This window comes from Sarcophilus harrisii, chromosome 4 (assembly GCF_902635505.1).
Source record: "Sarcophilus harrisii chromosome 4, mSarHar1.11, whole genome shotgun sequence".
NCBI classification, from domain to species: Eukaryota; Metazoa; Chordata; class Mammalia; order Dasyuromorphia; family Dasyuridae; genus Sarcophilus; species Sarcophilus harrisii.
This window is the reverse complement of record NC_045429.1, coordinates 374,315,299-374,340,816: the sequence shown is the minus strand read 5'-3', so window position 1 is coordinate 374,340,816 and position 25,518 is coordinate 374,315,299. Positions and strand designations below refer to the sequence as shown.

Genomic DNA, 25,518 nt, shown 5'->3' with positions numbered 1-25,518 from the left:
TTGATGTTTAAGAAAATTGTTAGCTATTACTGCCTGAAGTGAACTTACTATCTTAAGCCAAGACCAACAATAATTGGATATTATAAATAATACATAATATAAACATCTAGACTTAAGTAAAGAGCTTAAAGTAGAGATATAAAAGGGGAATAACTTTCTTTAAAAAATAGAAGAATTCTATAAAGTATGAATGTAAGAGAAACAAGAGAGCATAGTTATGGCTCAATATGCTACTGGGCATGGCACAAAAGTCTCAAGGGGAAAAGATCTTGATCTAGATAGTGCTTTGACTATTAAATGAAGATCTCCTGTCTGGAGAGAGGGAGAAAGGCAGAGGGGCAGAAGGCAAGAGGGGGAGAGGGAAAGGGAAAGGGAGAGAGAGAAAAAGGGAGAGGGAGGGAGAAAGAGAGAGAGACAGAGAAAGAGGGAAAGAGAGAGAGAGAGAGAGAGAGAGAGAGAGAGAGAAAGAGAGAGAGAGAGAGAGACAGAGACAGAGACAGAGAGAGCACTAAAAAAGAAAGTCATATGTCCATATCTGGAGTTCTCTGTTCAGTTCAGGGTGTCTTGGTTTAAGAAGAATACTGATAAGATGGAGAATATCCAGAAGGGGGAAACCAGTAAGTTGAAGGACCTTGAATCTATATCATATGAAAACAGATTAAGAGAACTAAGCTTCTTTAATCTGGATAAGAGAAGACTTAGTGGGAAGATGATAGCAGACTTTGATGAATTGAAAGACTATCATATTGAAAAGGATTTAATCTTGTTTTATATACTCCCAGAAGGCTGAATACCAAGTAATGGAAGTTATAAAGGGATAAGTTTAAGTTTGATGACAGAAAAAAAAAAAATAAAACAATTAGAACTCTTCCAAGGTAGAATGGGTTGTCTCAATAGGTCAGGGCCTTTTTCTCATTGAAGCTCTTCAGAGAGTAGACAGTTAAGGATATTTTATAATGGGTATCCCTTGGGGGTACTAGTTCAACAATATGGATGCCGAAATTTCTTCAATTCTAAAATTCAATAATTCTGAATTATTTTTTAAAAAAGTGATATCACTTCTTATCATTTTTCCTCACATAAATCCAAATATTCTAAGAGAAAGAGTAGCTTTTTACTGAGGAGTGACAACAGGAATCTATAAGTGCCATTGTAGTAAGGTTCATTCACTAAAAGTGATAAGTGGTAGCTCTTGATAATTCTAAAGAACTAATGGAGATCTTTATTGAACCAATGTTACCAGCAGAATAATCTTTTATCTTGTCAGAGCAAGTATTAGGGAAAATTTCCAGGATCTTGTCAAGCCTGACGTTCACTAAACATTTCTAATAAATGATCATCAGGACAAATGATACCACAAAAAAAAGAACCTAGAAATAAAAAGAGATTAGATAATCCTGGGCAAGAAACTGAAGGCCTTAGAGGCACAGATTGTATTTCATGAACACTGCTGGACAACAGAGGACAAGGAAACCAGAAGAAAAAGAAAAATTTGAAAAGTAAAGATGTGGTTAAAGAAATGGTGTCTCAAAAGAGTGTTGAGTGTTTTCATTATTCTACTTCAGTTTAATATCTGTTAATGAGAGATTCTTGAACAGGGACAGAACATATCTATGAAGAGATATGCTTTTAAAAATATGTTTAATACACATACACATACATTTGCTTAGAGTCTTGCAAATCTAATAAAGAATGCTTTAAATGGAAAAGAGAGGAGTTGCTGAACTCCCAATAACAGCTACAAGAATGAGCAAAGATGCTACTGAACCTCAAACTAAATAAATAAAATAAATAAATAAAGACAAAGACAAAGCAAAATATTGTCTAGCATGCATCTTAGGGTTTGAAAGAACAAATTTCAAAGGAATTAAGATCCAATTCCAGCCCATACAGCAAACATTTGCTATTTCTACTATATGACAGGCATTGTGCTAGGTGCTAGGGATACAAATACAGAAATGCCACAATTCTAGTTCTGATTCTATTGGAGTTTACATTCTGTTGGAAAGGAAGAAAAAATCATATAGAATCTCAGATATAAAATGAGAAGGGTCCATCCTGGTCTTCATCTATAATGTCATGGGTAAAGGGAACTCAAGGAAAGCCTCTACAAAGATACCTCTACAAGTAGTCCATTTACATTTTTATAGAGTTGCCTAGGGGCACATTGGGGTTTGTTAGGTGACTTGGTCAAGGCCATGCATGTGTTAAAAACAGAACTTAAACTCAGATTCTAAATAAAAGAATGTATCTTTATCCACTATATCATATTACTTCTTCTAATGAGATAAGCATAATTAAACAAAGTTTAATGCTCCTTTCTCACAAATACATTTGTTGGACATATCAGTAAAAAATTTTAATTACAAAATTTTCATACAAAAATTATGGGAAAGTATGAAAAGAAACAATTTATATAAACAAAAAAGATTATTACTTACCTTTTCCAAGTCAGGCTCACGTAAAGCTAAGGCCAATTCATTATTATCCATTACTGATGCTGCTGCTACATCAAGTGGTGTTGAGCCCCTCATTGCTGGAGAAGCTAAAAACATGCATAATTCTGATTGGTATTTGAAATCAAATAACTTCATTCAAAATGTAAATTTTGTCATATTTTCTTAAATTGTTTTTAAAATCAGGTTGCCTGATGCTATATTATTTAAATATGTAGGTAAAATACTTTGTAAATTACTGAATCCTGATAAATATGTTCATATCAAATATGAAAATATAGTTAAGAATTGACTCATCAGGAAGCTGGGTAGTATAATGCATTAGAGCACCAGCCCTGAAGGGAGGAGGACCTGAGTTCATATCTGAAACACTTAATACTTCCTAGCTATGTGACCCTGGGCAAGTTACTTAATCCCAATTGCCTCAGCCAAAAAAAAAAAAAAATCAACTCATTGGCTTGAGAAAATTTTTTCTGTGAGAACTCACTCTTGTCTAAGATATATTTTAAATATCTGTGATTCAGTGAAGTCACAGGATGCTGCTTGAATTATATACAAATTATATGGCTTTTTTATGGTCATAGAGCTGGTATGGGGAGAGGACAAAAATTTGAACTTAGGTTTTCTGATTCTAAATCTAGCATTCTAATAAGTGTAGGGAAGAAGGCAGGGGGGCAGGGGGAGAGAACTAGGAAGAAGGAAGGAAAGAAGGGAGAAAGAGGGAGGGAGGGAGGGAGGAAGATGGAAGGAGGAAAGAAGAGGGAGGGAGGAGGAGAAAGAGAGCAAGGATGCAAGCACTCAATGAGTAGAGCTCTGTGTCTACAAATATTCTTTCTGATCAAATGAAAGTGGCCTTGGGTTAAGTGCAACTTAAGTTCTGAAAGATTCTACCATATAGGAAAATCTTTTAAGTATGGCCCTGGAATAGCCTGCTTTTATTTCTGAGAAACAGCCTAGCCAATTATGAAGAGGTATATCAACAAGCAGGTCAACAGGTAATGATTTTAAAAGTACAACCCACAAAGCAAAGAAAACTATAAAATGACCCCCATTTCTGTATCAAAATGGTCCTCAATTCAATCATGTTCCTTGCATATTTGTAGTGACAGTGGAATAGTGACAAGAAAGGGGGCTTAGGGTACTAAGAATCACATAGCTTTAAAAAATCATCAATAAATTTTAATTGGTAGTTTGGCACTTTAAAGGTGAGATCCTTGTCCAATGACCAATAGTGAACATTTTGCTAAAGGAGGTGAATAACATTTTTCTTGATACTTTTTCTATTTATAAAACCACAATAAAAAAGGAAATTGAAGTTAAAAAAGGAAGCATTGCTCACAGATACTCCTTAGAGAGACAAAGAAAGGACTTGGTAGTGTGGGTTTTTAATCCGGGTTCAAAAAAAAAATCTTTCATAGGCTAGTTGGTCATTACATATTGTAGTTTTAATAATAATAAATACATGTAAAGAGATCCGTATAAAAACAATTGTTGCTTATGTAACAACATCAGTGAACACAAAATAGGATCACAGCAAGGGTATCAAAAGAGTCCAGAAAGTGTCTTACTCAGTAAAGATCCCTAGAGAAATGCATATGGTTTCTAAAAGCAATATCAGGTAAAAATATAAACTAGTCTTATAAGTTATTACTAAGTGGGATGATCAGCAATTGTGAGAGAAGCAGTTGAAGATTAAAAACAAGTTTAAAGAAAGTTCAGCAAGACATTCAATCTAATTAAATGAACTCAAGGATTTTAAAGGTTGAAAATGAAAAGGAAACTTATAAAAAGGAGAAAAAATAGAAAAAATTCACAAAATTCATTATAACAAATTGTTTTCTCCATGGAACTATCCCATTTGGATCCTAACATAAAAGTCCTAGATGTGCTTATAGAGTAGTTAAAAACAGCACTAACAAAGACAGGAGAAGCAGTTAGATTAGACTAAATGTACAAAGATATCTGTGCTAAATAAAATAATTGCATGGGCTTTGCCAATCATATAAAAAAAATGGCAAAAGAGAATGTTAATAGCAACTGAGTTAGAGTCTACTCAGAGGTTTGTGATCTGCACTACTAAAGGGAATTTCTGAATCTATGAGGTCATTTATCCATTTCAATTACTAAATAGATATCGTTTCCATACATATATGTAATAGTTACAGTTTTACATGCAATTTTAATGTTATAGGATAATTATAATTCATTGTTTTAAAATATATTTAACATTTTAAGTAGGGAAGGAAATGGTTAAACATTATTATTTAGCAACAATAAATCAAAACTTCTTAAGATTAATTTAGATTATAATATGAATACCTTTTTTTTCAATATTCTTCACCCTTATAGGATTCTACATATTGACATATATTTATATTTTTATGTATATATATATTTACTTACCAAGACCAACACTGCTGTTTTCCAGTAAATAACTAAGATGATCAAACATTGCTTTCTGATTCTGCCGACTTATACGGCAAAAATAACATAGAAAACGACAACAGTTGGCCACCATCTTAGGAAAGGTGATTTCCTATATAAAAAGCACTGATTTAGTTGTGACAAAAAATTTATTATTATTGTTTTTGCACAGCTAACTAGAGTAAATATTACAATTTTATTCAAATTACTTTATGAATAACTGTCATGTCAAGATACAGATATATTTTGTAGTTTTTAAGGTTACAGAAATACACATGTACATTTGTAATTTGTTTAAAAATACAAGCTTCTTAACTAGTAGCCTCATCATATAAGAGATGAATTTATATATTTCAAAGATAATTTTGAACAGAAAAAATTATGACAGAAAATACAAGTTTATGCTGATAAAACATCAATTAAAATTGTATATAATAATATTAATGCATCTTTTAATTTTAATACTATTTTAATTGCTCCATATTCTTTTTTTTCTTTTTTTAGACATCATATGTTTTTTTTTTTAACTGTTCCATATTCTCAAGGAATGATTGAAAAGAAATATTGATTGACAGTTAATATTCAGTTATGGGTCCTGATCCAAGTGAAAAATTATTACAATAAATTCTAAAAGATTATACAAATTCTTAATGTTTACTAGAATTTTGTATTATGAACTATTATTTGAATCAACATAAACATAGGAACTAGAAGTTGGGGTTATCAAGTAAGGCTTGGAGCTGTCAACTAGACCTTGGGAAACAATATTATTGGATTTTTGTAATAATCACTTTATAATATGCATTCTACTTGTTTGTGTATATCTACAATTTCACAGGGAATAAAATTTCTTAAGGACAGAATCACTTTTAAAATAGAATCTCAACTTCTAGCATAATGGATTATCTATACTAGGCACTTAATACCTTTGTTCAAAAGAATGATGTTTGTTTAAAAAAAAGTAATTTAAAACATTTATGATATAGTATTAATTTATCAATATTTTAAACACTTCATCAGACAGACACTGGAAAAGTAAAAATATTGTTATTGTAAGAGAAGGAAATGTTCATAGTATGAGATATAAGTATTTGATAATTCATATTGAAAATAACATTGGAGTTGGAATATTGAACATGAAAACTAAATTTAGAACCTACAAATTAAGTGCTAAGCTTTTAGAATTTAGTGTGTAAAGACCTACTTAAAATTGCTTTCCAAGTAGTAAAATTATAATTAAGAAACTATTTACCAAATTGACATCCTAAATATTATACAAAATCTATTATTTCATTCACCAATTTAATTAATTTAATATTTAGCAAGGATCCACTCTGTGCAGAGCAGAACTTTTATTCAAATTTAAAATAGGACATGTTCTATTGTTTTATGTCCTTATGCTCAAGAAAATTACAGTTTATTAAGAGAATAATTCAAAGATAACATAATACAGCTTAATAAATAATATTTTAATTAGATGGATATAAACCAAATGCTATGTGAAGTTCTAGAGCTGAGGGCTTACTCTGAGGTGTGTGTGTGTGTGTGTGTGTGTGTGTGTGTGTGTGTGTGTGTGTTCTGTGAGGGCAAGGCTTAAGAGAGGTTTCAAAATGGAGGAGTCATTTGAACTGAGTTAAAAAGGATGTGTGTGTAGACTAAGAAGGAGAGAAAGGATATTCTAGGCATATTGAAAAGATAAAAAAATGGGAGTCATGCAAGATGTGTTCTGGGGACAGAGATAATCCAGTTTATTTGGAGAATAAAGTGAATGGAAATGCATACCATGAGATAGGACTGACAAAGTACTGTGTCATCAAACTACGAAACTTAAAAAGGTAGGTAACAAAGATGTACATTTACTCAATGGTTGATAGGGATCCAAACAAGGATTTCTGAGTGAAAAGTGGTGGCCTACCCAGATTATCTCTTTACCTTGGACTCGCCACCTCCAAGGACATTGACCATTACTTCCATTACTGTCTCATGCATTCCCAGTGCCCGCATCAGATTGGGATGTTGGTAAAATACTTTGTTGTTCATGATATCTCTAGAGGAATTAGGGGAGGAGGTAGGGAAAAGGAATGAAAGAGAATTACATTTTTAGGAAAAAGATACCTGCTATTCTATTTTATCAGTTATAAATATCTTAAAAGCTGAAAGAAAATTTCTTCTCAGATATAAATACACAATACTTAAGTCTTAGTATTTTAGTTCTACATATTGATCTTTCCTGGGCAAATGTTAACATTTTATTGAGTTCATAGAAATTACACAATATTTTTATTAATCTGGTAAGTATATAATGAATTATTTATGATGTAATTTATAAAAGAATTATTTCCAGTTATCTTTGATTCTTTTAAATACAGATTTTTTTTGATAAAACCTCACTTATAAAACATATTTATATGATAATTTCTACTGTTTAAAAATATATTCTTAAAAGTCTTGAATAACAGAATCACCTTTCACTTCAACATTTAGTTTATAAATGTACCAATCAGTCAAAGAGATTAAATATTTATAGGTCCATTTCCTAAAGCAGCTGCCATCCTGAGGAACTAAATAATAATACATACTTCAATAATACTTTTATGTCTTAAAAAACTGCTTTTCTCACAGAAAGACAAAAAGTGAGGCAATATATTATTATGTCCCTTTAAATGATAAAGAAACTAAAGCTAAGGGAGGTAAAAATGGCTTACTGAGAATTACACTGCTTAGGAAGCATCACAGTCAATGTCAGACTCCAAATCCAGTACTCTTTATACTGTATCACACAAAATAACATTGTTTCTAAATATATATTCAATAGTTGTACCTCACACATTATATTTATATTTAATTCTTCTAAAAAGTACCTTTAAAGAAAAATTTTTTCAGAAGGAAATTTGATTTATATTGAATTCTTAATCAACAAACATTTATTAAAGGCTTCCAACTAGCCAGGCATTGTATGAAGTGTTAGAGATAACAAAAATGAGAAAAGTTCCTGCCCTGAAGGAGCTTACATTCTAAAGGAGGAGATAATATGTACATACATAATTATAAAGTATAGATGTCTTTGTGTGTGTATGTATAATAGTCATATGTGTGTATATAGATAGATAGATAGATACATATATATATATGTAATGTTTGGGCACACAAAAAAGTTTATTTATATATTAGGGATATATTATAGCCCTAGATTTTCTTTTTTTCCTCAGTTATATAACTGAGGGAATAAAGAAAATCTTCTTGTAGAAGATGATGAAAGCTGAATTTCAAAAGAAATCAGGGATTTTTAATACAATAAAATAAAATCTAAAGAAATCAAAGAGATTTAAAATTGTTCTTAATAGTCTAAGCACTGCCTCGTAAATTAACATTTATTTAAAAGTGACTTTTTCCCCAAATGAATTCTTTTTATTTGCAATATCAACATAATTCAAATCTTAGATGTCATTTCTATCAAACATATTTTTAAAATTACAAAATATTAAGGTCTATATTAAGTAGTTAAAAATAGATTTAAAGTAAATAGAACTTTTCCAAATTCTAGATCATTTTATTTTCTTATTTGGATGTGATATTTTAACATAAATTTTTTTCTGGAAATAGAAAAATATACATGTGATTTTAAATTTTGTTAGTAATTTTAAATGACATTTTTAAATATAGACAAAGACATAATGGGATAAGGGATAGAAACAATTATGCATTGGAATGAGGAAGACCAAAGTTCAAATTTCAACTCCAGTGAATGATGTTTTTTAAATCAGTCAGTCAATAAACATTTATCAATTCTCCTACTATATGTTCTAAGTGCTAGGGATACAAAGAAAGGTAAAAAAGTATTCTCTGTCCTCAAGAAACTTACTCCAATGGAGAAGATAGCATGTACACAATTATATTTCCTCACTTTTGCTGTCTTTATGTATGTGTGTGTGTGATATACATATATTACATATATATGTATATATACATACACATACATACACACACATATATTTTTATATACACACACACATACACACACACACACACACACACACACATAATACACTGGAAATACTCAACAAAAGAAGTACCCTAGAAGTAGAATGGATTGGAAAAAGTATCCTATAGAAGATGGGATTTTAGTTAGTATTTGAAGGAAGTCAGGGAAAGCCAGAAAGTAAAGACAAGGAGGGAAAACTTTGAAAACATGGGGGTCAGCCAGTGACAATGTAGAGACCTCAGAAACAGAATGTTCTATTTGGAGAACAGCAAAGAAGCTAGCACTACTGGATTGCAAAGTACATGGAGTATAGGTAGGGAGGCAGATATCAGGTATAAGAAGATTAGAAAGGTATTAGGGGGCAGGTAGGTTATGAACAGCTTTGAATGCTAAAAGAGGATTTTATATTTGATCTTGCAGGGAAAGGATTTTTTAAAAATCACTTTGATAACAGAATGGAAGGGGGAACAGATCTGAAGCAGGCAGACCAACAAACTACCAATTGTCCAGGTGTGAGGAGACAAGGGCTTGTAACAGGATCATTATAGCTTTACAGACTGAACGGGGTCATATGGAGAGATGTTACCAAGGCAAAATAACTGAACTTGATGATCAATTGAATATGAAGGGTGAGAATGAGTGAACAGTTTAGTATGATGCCAAAGATTATGAGGGGTTTGGTGATAGTGTAGGGTAGGACAGAATCAAAAGAACAATATAAAACGTTACAGCAATATTGTCTTCAGAATGACTTTGAGTGAATATAAATGTTATAAAAATTGGCAGTCTTTTTCATGGAACATAAATATGAGGTGATATTTAGTCACCAATTTTATTTTCACAATACTTAGCTAACCAAAAAGGCTGGAAAAGGGCTTCAATTCAAATAAAAAATTAGGAGGTAAAAACTTAGCTGGGAGGATAGGGGAAAAAAAATAAAGTTAGGGTAACAAAATATCCTTGAAGAGGCTTCACATGGAAGTGCTACACATGGAAAGCATGGAATAATAACACACCAGAAATGAAAATCATTACATTTTAATAAAAGAAAATGACTATTTATCTATATGGGAATCTAGAGCAAAATTAACAAATATTATAAGCATTTATATAGATAGATCATAAACCTGGTACACATCAATAAATATACATTTGACATAAACTTCAGATGAACAATTAAGCCCAGAATTAATTAGGAGGAAGGTTAGTATAAATTATATCACATTTAGAAAATTGCACAATACTTTCAATGAATGAAAGCTTTTCTTCAAAATGAAACTCATTTTTAAACACCAATATTCTTTTGTTGATACTGTATTGATTATGATTATTCCTGTGAATATATTTTTGAGAGTTTTTTTTTCAAAGATTATTGGATGAATCCTTTCTATTTACATTTTTTCCTCTTGTTTAGGAGATAGACAGTTTTCTTTAATAATTTATTGAAATATGATACTTTCATAGTCTTTTGATTTTGCTTTAATATTTCTTTTTTTTCTTTTGGCATCATGAACTTTATTTATGTCAAGGAGTCTATTACTTAGGCAAGATTTTTTTTTTACAGCTTATACTAAACTTAATTTTTAAATTAAATTAAAAATATTAATTATCCAAGTAATTTCCTCCAAAGGAGGGAAAGAGACCATTTCTTTTCCAATGATTTTCTGAAGAATTCTCATCTTTCTGAGTTCAAATCTAGCGTGAGACTCTTACTAGCTGTGTGACCCTGGCAACATTACTTAACACTTTTTATCATAATTTTCTCATCTGTAAAATGAGCTAGAGAGAAATAACTGTAGATTATTACCAAAAAAAATCATAATCAGATGCAACTGAAATGAATGAACCACAAAAATTAGAATTTCTGCTGCTAATTTCTCTGGGCATAGAATCGTGTTTACATTCAAAATCTCAGAAGTGGATCAAGGTCTGGAAACTTTTGGGATGCTCATATTATGAGTAAAATCTAATTGCAGCTCTCCTTGTTTGAGTGTCATAAGCTTCTGACCACAGTTTTTAATTATCACAAAATCATAGAATTCCCCATTCAGTGAAAATTCCTTTTTGAAATATTACTAATGAGTTATAAGGTCCTTTCAATCCTGTCTAACTCTTTGAGACCTTATTTAGAGTGTTCTTATCAAAATACTGGAGTGATTTGCCACTTCCTTCTCCAGATTTTTAAGAGAAAAGGAGACTGAGACAAAAGGGCAGAGTGATTTGACCAGGATCACACTGCTCATAAGTGTCTGAGACCAAATTTGAACCCCAAAGATAAGACTTCCTGACTCAGGCCTGGAGCATTATTTACTGTATCAGCCAGCTGCCCAGAGTTAAAAATCAAATAGTATTAATTATCAAGGTTAAATTCCTGGCTTAAGTCTTAAATATAAGTACATATTTAACCCCTTCCTCCAAAAATGATCATATTACCCAATTAGTCTTTGTTTCTAAAGTCTGCTATAAGTATCATATTAACATTCAAGGATACCTATTACTGAATAACAGAGGTAGAAGAGATATCAGAATATATTTAGTTTATCTAGTCTCAAGTCTTTCAAAAATCTTTTCAGACTCTTGCCATTGTTAGTACATCCTGCCGAAAGACTGCTTTTGTTTGATTTATACACTATGTTGGTTTAATTGTAATTATGTTATATATCCTCAGTGGAACTGAAATTTTTTGACAAATGGAATTACCCTCACTTTTGTAATTGTAAAATTAAAGCCTAGGATACAATCTCATACATGGGAGTTATCGAATAAATGCCTGTTGATTGATAAATAGGATCTAAATTTGCCTCTTTACAGTAACTGCTCCTAATTCTACTCTTTGGAGACACCTATAACAAATTTAATCGCTCAAGTTACAGCTCATCAAATTCTTGAAAATATCTTTATTATGAATTCCCTAAATCTAAATGAACCTCCTACCTTCCTTCTATAGATTAAACATTCTTGTTTCTTTCAATCACACATATAGCATGAATTTAAGGCACTTCACTATCTTGGCTACTCTCTTCTGAACAGAAATTATAAAGCAATTCACATTTAACAACTAAGTAACTTCCATGTCAGGATATTTATAGAAATAGTAAAAAAAAGTAAATGCCTATATGATCACTTTGAAAAACAGAAATTAATGGATGCCACTTGCTACTGCAATACTATAAAATAAGAAATTTATAATGGAAAAGTTCTGTACAGAAATCAGTCAATTTACCCTAAGCCACGAATCATAAGCTTCTCTTCTTCTTTGCCCATCCTGACACTTAGTAGAGAACGAATCTGTCCAAGAGATGCCAGCAAGTTGATTGTATCTTCTACTGAGACTCCATTTATGGTATAAGTCTTTGGTAATGCCCGAACTAAACCACCAATTCCATCATATTGGCGATGTAATAACACAAACATAGCCCTCACCAACTCAGGGTCTTCAATGACAGACTCCTGAGCCCATCGGACCATTGTCTCAGAGATCAACTGCTGAAGGGTAGCTAGGAAAACAGAAAAAAAAAAAGATTAATTCATTTCTATATCCTTATATTATATCTGGTCTTTATTTTAGTATGTAATGACTAAGAATATTATGTATAGAAACCAATTCATAAGAGGAATTCTTATAAATGTATAGAATATGGTAAATTTAAATAAGTCTTCAAAATTCTTTATTTTAGAAATATAAAAAAATATGTTCTCAGTTCCATGCTGTGGAAACAATGAATAACATATATTTAGACACAATAAAAATAATGTATAGTAAAAAAAAAAAACACTCTGAAGGTATCTGAAAAAATTATCCACATTTGTTATACTGCTAAATGAATTTACTAAAAATAAAATGTTTTCATTTATTGACATAAATTTAAAAATTTTTTACATCTTTTAAAAAACTGTAAATATACAGGTTTTATTGGTACATGTATTACAGGAAAAATAGACTATATATTATTGAATTGCTATATATATATTACATATTCTTATATTTTATTTATATTGTATATATTTATTACATATAAATATATATTAAATATACATTATTAATAACAATGATGATCATTCCAAAGGGAAATTTCATAATCCATTTTAGGGAAAGCACAGTCATAATTTAATTAGTTGAAACTGTTACAAAATTGTAGTGCTTATATCTATGTTTTCTAATTTGAAGGTATATATAAACGTATTATCTCTAGAAAAAGACTTCTTATCTAAAAGTTTTTTCTTGCTTTTCTCAAAATATTTTATGTCTTTGATAATGTTATTATTTAGCAATTCTATTAATAATCTCATATAGCATTTATTACTAAATCCTACTCCAATGTCTCATTCTGACATGTTGACTGTGACTTCTTGAAGGGGGTAGAGCCAAGATGGTTGAGTAAAGGAATTCACCCAATCTCTCCCCCAAACTGCTTCAAATTCCTTTAACTACATTTTAGAACATCAAAACACTCCCAAAAAAGGAGTAAAACATTTTTTCAGCTAAAGGCAACTTAGTACCTCAGAAGAAAAGTTCTGTAATAGCAGGATGAGTGTCCTGGGGCAGGACATGTGGGTACAACCCCAGTCCCAGCCAGGCCTGAATTAGCAGCAGTCCTGGTGACCTCCAGACCTCTCAGCCCAGAAGGTCAGCAGAAAAGGTCTGTGGAACCAGAGCCTACATGGCAATCCCAGAACAGGCTCACCCCAGTCCCAGTTCCAGTTGGACCCCAGCATCAGTGAGATAGGACCTCTGAATCACTGGCAGTCCTGGGGACTTCTGGACCTCTTAGCCCTAAGATGCCAGGGATTACTCAGAAATTGGAGCCCAAGCCAGGCCAGCACACTAGACCTTATAGCTACTATGAGGAGAGAACACACTTTACAGCTCCAGGGCAGAAAAGAGGGTTTGTGGTCAGAGTCCTAGAAGGATCTCTGAAAACACCTGTACAAACCCACTGAAGTGCACCCTCCATCCTGGAAACAGAGTCCTAATTTAACAGAGTTAGTTAACAGCTGAGTAGTGGGCAAGGAAAATAAAAGAAAAAAAAAGTTCTGACCCTTGAAAGTTATTTTGATGACAAGGAGGATCAAAACACACACTAAGAAGATGATTACAAAATCAAAATTCCTACATCAAAGCCTCCAAGAAAAATAAGAATTGGGCTCAGGCCATGGAAAACCTCAAAAGGGACTTTGAAAATAAAGCAAGTAAGATAGAGGAAAAATTAGGGAAAGAATTGAGAGAGGTGCAAAAGGAAATAAAAAACTAATGAGAAGAATGCCTTAAAAAGTAAGATTGAACAATTGGGAAACAAAGTATAAAAGCTCATTAGGAAAAATAATTCCTTAAAAAATAGAATTGAGTAAATGGAAGTTAATGACTTTATGAGAAATAGATACAATAAAGCAAAACCAAAAAATTAAAAATAGAAAAATATGAAATATCTCATTGGAAAAACAATTGACCTAGAAAATAGATCCAGGAGAAATAATTTAAAATTATCGGTCTATCTCAAAGTCATGATCAAAAAGAAAGCCTGGAAATCATCTTTCAAGAAATTATCAAGGAAAACTGTTCTGATATTCTACAACCAGAGGATAAAATGGAAATTAAAAGAATAAGCCAATCACCTCCTAAAGAGATCCCAAAATAAAAACTCCCAGGAATATTATAGCCAAATTCTGTAACTTCTAGGTCAAGGAGAAAATATTGCAAGCATCCAGAAAGAAGCAATTCAAGTACAGTGGAACCACAGTCAGAATAATACAAGATTTAGAAGCTTCTACATTAAAAGACTGGATGCTTGGAATATGATATTCCAAGAGAGCAAGGGAGCTAGGAATGCAACCAAGAATCACTTGCCCAGCAAAACTGAGTATAAATCTTCAGAGGAAAAGGTGGTCATTCAATGAAATAGTGGATTTTCAAGCATTTGTGATGAAGAGATAAGAGCTTAATGGAAAATTTTATTTTAAAATACAGAACTCTGAAGAAGCATGAGGTAATTAGGAAAGAGATATAAGAGACTTGATAGTTTATTTGTTTACATTCTTACAAAGGAGGTTGATACTTGTAACTCATTAGAAAGTTCTCATTATGGCAGTTAGGAGTACATATAAACTGAGGGTCCAAGTGTGAATTGAATATGAAGGGATGATATCTTTTTTTTTTAATGATGAAATTAAGGGATAAGAGAAGAATGTACTTGGAGAAAGGGAAAGGGAAAAGTAGAATGGTACAAATTATCTGCCATTAAAAAAAGGAGTAAGAAAAAGTTTTTATAGTGGAAGTGAAGAGGAGGGTGGTAAAAAAATGAACCTTACTCATATCAGAACTGGCTCAAATAAAAAATAACATACATATTCAATAAGAGTATAGAAATCTATCTTACCCTGCAGGAAAATAGGAGGGGAATGAGATATGGGAAGGTGGGGAGGGAGGAGAGTGATAAAAAAAAAGAAGGCATATTGAGAGAGGGAATGGTTAGTAAGAAAATACTTTTGAGGAAGTATAGAGTGAAAGAAGAGAGAGAGAATAAATGGGGGAAATATAATTAGCAATAGTAATTGTATTAGAAAAAATTCAAAGCAAGTTTCTCTGATTCAATATTATTGTATTCTGGAAAATTATGAGTAGGATAAATCACCTGTAAAGTCCTCCATGAACATAGTGAAATATACTCTATGCAAAGTAATAGCAATGTTCTAGGATGATCAGCTGTAAATTACTTTGTTACTCTCAATAGTACAATCATCCATACCTACTCTGATGGACTTATGATGAAAAAAGCTATCCATACCTAAAAAAAGAACTGATGGATTCTGAACATAGACCAAAGAATTCTCTATTACTCACTCTATCTCGTTCTTTATTTTAACTTAATTATTCTTGAGGGTTTTTACTTTCATTAGGGTGATTTATGTTTTCTTTCATAATTTGTCTGTTATGGAAATGTTTTACATAATTTCACATGTGATTTCTTAACTATGGGTGGGGATAAGGGAGAGAATCTAGAATTCGAAAATCTTAAAAACAAATGTGAAAAAATTGTTTTGACTATAACTAGGGAAAATATTAAATAAATTTTTTAAAAGGTTGTATCAGTGAATTACAAAATTTTGCAAAACCTATAAAGTTTTCAAGTACAGCTCTAGAAATAGAACTTATTTTAGTTATTATATCTATTCACTTCATCTGTCTAAATTCTAGGAATCTCAATACCCAGGGACAGCTATAAAGGTAATCATTTTTTTTTGAAGCAGCTTATATCACAGCAGCTAAGGAAATTGTCAATTAAGATAAGAAAAATTGTGATACATAGGTAGTTAGCAATACTTAAGCACTGAAATAGGGGTATTTAGGAATATAATAAATATTATATTATAAAACAGATGTCAGGATTATATTTCTTATAACTCCCCAGGGACCAAAACTCTTTTCCCTAATCACTATTTCCCTATGTGTTGTCTTCCCACATTATAATGTAAAATCCTTGAGGATAGAGATTGGCTCATTTTAAAATTTGTATTCTTTTTTAATTATTAAAAATTATTTAATAATTTATATTAATTATATATATATAATTTATATTAACAATTGAACTAACTAAATAATTGAAGCTTTTTATTTTCAAAACATATGCAAGAATAATTTTTCAACATTGACCCTTGCAAAGCCAGTGTTCCAATTTTTCCTCCCCTTTCCCCAATTCCCTCCCCTAGACAACAAGTAATTCAATATATATTAAATATGGTAAAAATATATGCAAATCGAATATAGACATACATATTTATGCAATTATCTTGCTGCACAAGAAATCTGATCAAAAAGGAAAAAAAATGAGAAAGAGAATAAAATGTAAGCAAACAACAACAAAATAAGTGAAAATGTTATATTTTAATCCACACTTAGTTCCCATAGTCCTCTCTCTGGGTGTAAATGGCTCTCATCATCACAAGATCACTGGAACTGGCCTGCATCATTTCATTGTTGAGAAGAGCTACATCCATCAGAATTGATCATTGCATAATCTTGCCATTGCTATGTACAATGATCTGGTTCTGCTCATTTTACTTAGCCTCAGTTCCTGTAAGTCTCTCCAGGCCTCTCTGAAATCATTCTGCTGACCATTTCTTATAGCATATACATTATAAATATGTGTGTATGTATATATGTGTATATATATATATATATATATTCTTATAGAATAATATTCCATAACATCCATATACCATAACTTATTCAGCCATTCTCTGCCTGATGGGCATCCACTCAGTTTTCAATTTCTTGCTAATACAAAAAGGGCTGCCACAAACATTTTTGTACATGTGGGTCCCTTTCCTTCCTTTAACATTTCTTTGGGATATAAGCCCAATAGAAACACTGATGCATCAAAGATTATGCACAATTTGATAGCTCTTTGAGCATAGTTCCAAATTGCTCACCAGAATGGCTGGATCAGTTCACAACAACACATTAATGTCCCAGTTTTCCTATATCCCCTCCAACATTCATCATCATCTTTTCCTGTCATCTTAGTCAATCTGAGAGGTGTGCAATGGTATCTCAGAGTTGTCTTAATCTGCCTTTCTCTGATCAAATAGTGATTTAGAGCACCAAGATGCTTTCAATTTCTCCATCTGAAAATTATCTGTTGATATCCTTTGTCCATTTATCACTTGGAGAATGGCTTGCATACTTATAAATTTGAGTCAATTCTTTACATATTTTAGAAATGAGGCCTTTATCAGAATCCTTGAATGTAAAAATGTTTTTCCAATTTATTGCTTCCCTTCTAATCTTTTTTTGTGGATAATCAAAATTATCCATTTTATGATCAATAATGATTTCCAGCTCTTCTTTGGTAACAGATTTCTTCTTCTACAGATCTGAGAGGTAAACTATCCTATGTTCTTCCAATTTGCTTATAATATCACTTCTTTAAGTCTAAATCATGAACCCATTTCGACCTTATCTTGGTATATGGTGTTAGGTATGGGTCAATGCCTAATTTCTGCCAGTTTCCCCAGCAATTTTTTGTCAAATAGTGAATTCTTATTCCAAAAGCTGGGGTCTTTGGGTTTGTCAAACACTTGATTACTATAGTCATTGACTATTTGGAAATGTGAACCTAACCTATTCCACTGATCAACTACTCTACTTCTCAGTCAAATGGTTTTGATGACCACTGCTTTATAATACAGTTTTAAGTCTGGCACAGCTAGGCCACCTTCATTGGCATTTTTTTCATTAATTGCCTTGAAATTCTTGGTCTATTGTTCTTCTAAATGAACGTTATTATTTTTTCTATGTGTGTAAAATAATTTCTTGGGAATTTGATTGGTACTAAATAAGTAGATTAATTTAGGTAGTATTGACATCTTTATTATATTCACTCAGCCTACCCAGGAACACTTGATATTTTTCCAATTTATTAGATCTGATTTTATTTGTGTGGAAAGTGTTTTGTAGTTGTGCTCATATAGTTCCCGACTTTGCCCTGGTAGATAGACTTCCAAATATTTTATATTATTGACAGTTATTTTAAATGGAATTTCTCTTTATATTTCTTGCTGCTAGACTTTGTTGATAATACATAAAAATGCTGATGATTTATGTGGATTTATTTTGAATCCTGCCACTTTGCTAAAGTTGTGAATTGTTTCTAATATTTTTTAGTTGATTTTCTAGGGTTCTCTAAGGATACCATCATAAAATCTGCAAAGAGTAATAATTTGGATTCCTTGCTACCTTCTCTAATTCCTTTAATCTCTTTTTCTTCTGTTATTGCCAAAGCTAACATTTCTAATACAATATTGAATAGTAATGGTGATAAGGGGCAACCTTATTTCACCCTAATCTTATTGGGGATTGTTCTAGTTTGTCCCCATTACATAAGCTTGCTGATGGTTTTAGATAAATGCTACTGATCATTTTAAGGAAAAGTTCATTCAAATAGTTTTCCTAATATTGAACCAGTCCTTCATCCCTGGGATAAATCCTACTTGGTCATAGTCATCCTGGGGATGACTTTCTATAATCTCTTTGATAATATATTTTTTAAAGATTTTTGCACCAATATTCATTAGGGAAATTGATGTATGATTTTCTTTCTCTGTTTTGCCCTACTTGGTTTAGGTGTCAGAACCATATCTGTGCATCAAAGGAATTTGGTAGACTTCCTTCTTTCACTGTTGTTTCAAATAGTTTGCATAGTATTGGAATTGTTCTTTAAATGTTTGGTAGAATTCACATGTAAATCCATCTGACCCTAAAGATTTTTTCTTAGGGAGTGAATTAATAGCTTGTTCTATTTCTTCTTCTAAAATGGGACTATTTAAATAATTTATTTCCTCTTCTGTTAACTTGGGCAATCTATATTTTTGTAGGTAATCTTCCATTTCACTTAGATTATCAAATTTATTGACATACAATTTGGCAAAAATAACTTCCTCCCTTTTCATTTTTAAGACAAACAATTTAAGTTTCTTCTTTCCTTTTTCTAATCAAATTAAAAGATTTATCTATTTTGTTGGGTTTTTTTCATAAAACCGACTCTTAGTTTTATTTATTAATTAGTTTTCTTTCAATTTTATTAACCTCCCCTTTTATTTTCACAATTTCAAATTTGGTATTTAATTGAGGGTTTTTAATTTGTTCTTTTTATAGCCTTTTTAGTTCCAAGCCCAATTCACTTACTTTTTTCCTTATTTTATGCAAATAAACATCTAGAGATATAAAATTTCCCATAATAATTACTTTGGCTGTATCCCACAAATTTTGGTATGTTGTCTCATTATTGTCATTCTCTTGGATGAAATTATTGTGTCTATTTTTAAATAGGTTCCATGAAATGCTGAGAAAAAAAAAGTGTACTCCTCTCTCTCTCCATTCAATCACACGTAACTTTTCTAAAATTCTATTTACCTCCTTAACTTCTTATTTATTTTGTGGTTTGATTTATTTATTTCTGAGAGATCAAAATTGAGAGACCCCACCGATATAGTTTTGTGGTCTAATTCTTCTTGCAGCTCTCTTAACTTCTCCTCTAGGAATCTGGATGCTTTTCCTTTTGGTGCATATATTTTTTAGTATTGGTATTACTTCATTATCTATGGTATCCCTTAACAAGATAGAGTTTCCTTCCTTATTTCTTTTAATTAGATCTATTTTTGCTTTTGCTCTATCTGAGATCAGGACCACTATCCCTTTTTTTGTTTTTTAACTTTATCTAAAGCATAATAAATTCTGTTCCAGCCTTTTACCTTTAAATTAAATTCATTACTCTACTTTGAATGTGTTTCTTGTAAACAACATATTGTAGGATTCTGGCTTTTAACCCAGTTTGCTATCCAATTCTGTTTTATGGGAGAGCTCACCCACTCACATTCACATTTAAAATGACTAATTCTGTATTTACCGTCATCTTATTCATCCTAAGTTATATGCTTTTCTTTTTCCTTTCTTCCTTTCCCTCCTCCCCTAACCACCACCTCCCTCAAATAATTCTCTCTCTTTGCAGCTCCTCCCCTTTTCTTATGTCTTTTCCCTACTACTTCGGTTTTTCCTCATATTACCTTTCTCTTTTTCCTTTCCCATTTCCTCTCCCACTTCTTATAAAATCAGACAAGTTTCTCTGTAAAACCAAATATTTCTAATATTCTTTCTTTGAGCTAAATCTGATGAGAATAAGATTCACACAATGTTCCACCCCCCCCTCCCATCTTTCCCTCAATTATAATAGGGTCTTTTCTGCCTCTTCATGAGATGTAATTTCCCTCATTTTACCTCCATTTTACCTCCATTTTCTTCTTTTTCCAATACAATCCCCTTTCGACCTCTAGTTTCTTTTTTATATTATCACAGCAGAATTAAATTATACCTTCAATCTCTAAGTATACTCATAACAGAGATATAGTTCTTAAGAGGTCTTTCCTTTTTATATTTTTAAACTTCTCTCGAGTTCTGTATTTGGAGATCAAATTTTTTGTTCAGCTCTGGTCTTTTTATCAGAAATCAATGAAATTCACCTGTATCATTGAATGTCCATCTTCTTCCCTGAAAGGATAATGCTTAACCTAGCTGGATATTTGATTCTTGGCTATAATCCAAGTTACTTTGCCTTTTGGAATATCAGATTCAGGCCTTTTATTCCTTTAACACAGAAGCTGCTGGGTTCTGGGTAATCCTGACTATAGCTCCTCAATATTTGAATTGTTTCTTTCTGGCTACTTGCAATATTTTTTACTTGAGCTAATAATTCTGAAATTTATCTATGATATTCCTTGGAGTTTTAATTTTGAGGTCTCTTTCAGGAAGTGTTCAATGAATTCTTTCAATGGCTCTTTTACCTTATGATTCTAGGATATCAGGACAGATTCCCTTCATGATTTCCTGAAATATAATGTCAAGGTTCTTTTTTTCAGCATAATTTTCAGGAAGTTCAATAATCCTCAGATTTTCTCTCCTAGATCTATGGTCCAAGTCAGTTGTTTTTTTTTCCCCCAATGAGGTATTTCACATTTTCGTCTATTTTAAAGTTTTTTATTTTGTTTCTTTTTGTTTTTTTTTTCTTTTTGTTTTATTTTTGTTTCTTTTATTTTGTTTGACTGATTCTTCATGTCTCATTGAGTCATTCATTTCCATTTGTTCAGTTTTAATTTTTAATTAATTATTTTCTTCAGTTATCTTCTTAGGTCTTTTTGTATTAGGCCAATTGAATTTTTAAATGAATTGTTTTGTTCTATGGATTTTTTTTCCATTTCAAAAATTCAATTTTTCAAGGAGTTGTTCTTTTTCTATGTCAAATTCTGTTTTTCAAGTTGTTTTAGTTTTTCATTTTGTAAAATCTATTTTGTAAAGATTTATATGGGAGTAGCTAGGTGTCACAGTGCATAGTACATCAGTCCTGAAGTTAGGAAAACCTGAGTTCAAATCTGGCCTCAGACACTTAATATTTCCTAGCTGTATGACCTTAAGCAAATCACTTAACCCTAATTGCCTCCAAAAAAAAAGTTATATGCCTTTTCCATTTTACTAAATCTATTTTGTAAGGAATTTTCTTTAGATAATATGTTTCCTTTTCCAAACCCTCTTGCAAAGTTCTCATTTTCTTTCCCCATTTTTCTCCTTTCTTTTAAGATCCTTTTTGAATTCTTCCAAGGCAGCCTTGTGAGATGGGGACCAATTCATTTTGCCCTTTGGAACTTCATCTGGAGATGATCTTGTTCTAGTGTCCTCAGGATTTGAAATCTATTCTTCTCTTTCTCCATAAAAACTATCTATGATCAGAGTGCTTTTTGCTTTTTTGCTCATTTTTTTAAAAGGTTGAGGTCTGCTTTAAGGGCAAAGAGGAGATTATCCAAGCTTCTTCTACAGGCTGGCCTAGGTCAGTGCTGACTAACTTCCACTGCTGGGTTCACATGGCCAGATCATAATATACTGAGGTTTCAGGGTTCACTATTTACCTTTTGTATTTGTGTTGGATGTCTTACAGCTAATCTATGATCTACTAGCTTACAACTAGGATAGAATAGCCAGCACGGCTGTAGATTCCATATGAGAAATTCCCCAGTACATGGAGACTACATTGCCCTGGGTCTTTGCACTGCCTGTGCTCGGCCCACCTCCCTCCATGCCCAATTGAAACAGACCTATTCTGAAGATCTTTCAAATTATCTTTTGCTGGAAATTTGTTACACCCCAAATCTTTGTGGGTCCTGTCACTCCAAAACCAGGCTAGAGCCTTAATTTGCTGTTAATTTGAGGGATATGGGGAGAGCTCAGAAAAAGATGTGCCTCCTCTCTGTCACCTTGGTCCACCCTTCACCCTCACCACCTCCCACCCCATCCTACCCCTCACTTCCTGCCCCAGCACTTTTCAAAATGCCTAGCACATAATAAACACAACAAACACTTAATAAATGCTTCTCCATGCACAGGAATCATTGAATTTTGAACAATCTGAATCTTCCTAATTGATACTTAGATAAATAGCATTATATGAAAAATGATAGGAATGGCATGTGGGAAAAAAAAGAATATAACTGCACACATAAAGTAAATTATTTATAATGTATAATGAGATGGAAAGTCCCACATACATATAATTCGTGTGTGTGTGTGTGTGTGTGTGTGTGTGGGCAGATAGATGATGCAATGCATAGTGTGTCAAGCCTAAAATCTGGAGGATTTGAGTTCAAATTCACCCTCAGACACTTACTAATTGTGTGACTCTGGGAAAGTTAATTAATCCTTTTTATCTCAGTTTTCTCATCTGTAAAATGAGCCAGAGAAGGAAATAGCAAATCATTCTAGTATCTTTTCCAAGAAACCCCAAATGGGGTCATGGAGAGTCAGGCATGACTGAACAATAATACATGTGTGTATATATATAAAATATATTTTTTCCTAATTTTCTTTCTACCTTTCTGACAGATTCTTCTTAGTTTTCTTTGCTGGATTTTTCTCTAAGTTACACCCATTAAATGTGAGTATCTTCCATTTTTTTGTCTTGGACCCTCTTCTCTTCTCTCACTTTACCATTTCACTTGATGATCTCATCATTTCCACAGATTCAGTTATCATTTGTATGCAGATGAATCTCAGATTTATCCAATCTTAATTTTTCTCCTATCCTCCAAACTTATATCTTCAACTGCTCAATAGACATCTTAAACTAGATATCCTGTGGACACATTAACATCAACATATCCAAAATTGAATTATTTAACTTTTCTTCCAAACACCCCCCCCTTTTCCTAACTTTCCATTTACTACCAAGAGTATCATCATATTCCCAGTGATTCAGTGACTTAGGCTATCAAGTATCACTCTCAACTCCACACTCTCACCATCATCTCCTCCAATCTAATCAGTTTCAAGTCCAACATAACCCCTTTTTTTTCCCGATAATTTCAATTATTTTTAATACACATTACTTTATGAATCATGTTGGGAGAGAAAAATCAGATCAAAAGGGAAAAACCATGGGAGAGAGAGAAAAAATAAACATAAAAAAGAAGTGAACATAGCATTATTAATTTACATCCAGTCCCTTTAGTTCTTTTTCTGGATGTTGATGACATATTCTGTCCAAAATCTATTGGGATTGCTTTGGATCACAAAACTACTGAGAAAAATCAAGTATTTCATAGTTTATCATTGCACGTTCTTGCTGCTATTGTGTACAATATATTCTGGGTTCTGCATGTTTTGACAGCATCAGTTCATGTAAATCCTTCCAGGTCTTTATCTTTCTAAAATCAGCTTGTTTATCATTTTTGATAAAATAATAATATGTCATTAATTTCATATATCATAACCTATTGATGAGCAATCCATTCTTTTTCCAATTCTTTGCAACCACAAAAAGAGCTGCTATAAACATTTTTGCATTCCCTCTTTTATGATTTCTATGGGATACAGACTCAATAGTGGTATTGCTGAGTCAAAGGGTATGCACAGTTTGATAGTCCTTTGAGCATAGTTCCAGGTTGTTTTCCGGAATGCTTAGATCATTTCACAACTTTACCAACAATGCATTAGTGTCCCAGTTTTCCCACATCCCCTCCAATATGTATCATTATCTTTTCCTGTCATTGTAGTCAATCTGAGGAGTATGAGGTATATCTCAGAGTTATTTTAATTTGTATTTCTTTAATCAATAGTGACTTAGAGCATTTTTTCATCTAAATATAGATGGCTTTAATTGTAATCCGAAAATTATCTTCATATTCTTTGATCATTTATAAATTAGGGATTGACTTGTATTTTTATAAATTCAAGACAGTTTTTTATATATTTTAGAAATGGATCTTTATCAGAAACACTGGCTGTGAAGATTTTTTTCTCAGCTTGGTACTTCCCATTTAATCTTGCTTCTATTGGTTTGTTTGTGCAATTCTTTTTTAATTTAATGTAATCAAAGTTTTCCATTTTGCCTTTCATAATGTTCTCTAGTTGTTCTTTGGTCATAAATTCCTCCCTTCTCCAAAAATCTGATAAGTAAATTATCCCTTGCTCTTCTAATTTGTTTAAGGAATCCTCCTTTATACCCAAATCATGTACCCCTTTTAACTTTATTTTGGTATGGGGTTTGAGATGGAAATTTATGCCAAGCTGTTGACATATTATTTTCCAGTTTTCCCAGCAATTTTTTGACAAAAAGTGAGTTGGTTTTTTTTTTCCAGAAGCTAGAGTCTGGGGCTTTATCAAATACTAGATTGCTAATAGGCCTTGATTTTTGTGTCATGTATATCTAATCTATTTCACTGGTCCACCACTCTACTCCTTACTTAGCCAATACCAAATGGTTCTGATGATTGCTGCTTTATAATTAGTTTAGGTTTGGTACTGCTAAATCATCCTCCTTTGTATTTTTTTCCATTAATTCCCTTGATACTTGACTTTTTTGTTCTTCCAGATGAATTTTGTTATTTTTTTCTAGTTCTGTAAAATAGTGTTTTGGCAGTTTGATTGGTATGGCCCTGAAAAAGTAGATCAATTTAGGCAAAATTGTCATTTTTATTATATTAGCTCAGACTACCTATGAATAATTGATATTTTTCTAATTGTTTAGATATGACTTTATGTGAGAAATGTGTTGTAATAGTGTTCATATAGTTTTGGCACATAGATCCCCAGGTATTTTTTCTACAGAAACTTTAAATGGA

The 25,518-nt window shown here is 31.9% G+C and overlaps 1 protein-coding gene across 17 annotated transcripts in view; it reads right to left on the bottom strand.

Moving 5' to 3' along the window:
- Window positions 1-25,518, bottom strand: part of RYR2 (ryanodine receptor 2) — a 712,857-nt gene that overhangs the window by 244,213 nt on the left and 443,126 nt on the right. For all 17 annotated transcript variants that reach the window (XM_031968518.1, XM_031968517.1, XM_031968521.1 and 14 more), the window contains 4 exons: window positions 12,086-12,359; window positions 6,813-6,927; window positions 4,860-4,992; window positions 2,442-2,545 (listed from right to left, as the gene is read on the bottom strand). In XM_031968518.1, the coding sequence (XP_031824378.1) occupies window positions 2,442-2,545; window positions 4,860-4,992; window positions 6,813-6,927; window positions 12,086-12,359 (626 nt within the window). The remainder of the gene's footprint in view (window positions 1-2,441; window positions 2,546-4,859; window positions 4,993-6,812; window positions 6,928-12,085; window positions 12,360-25,518) is intronic.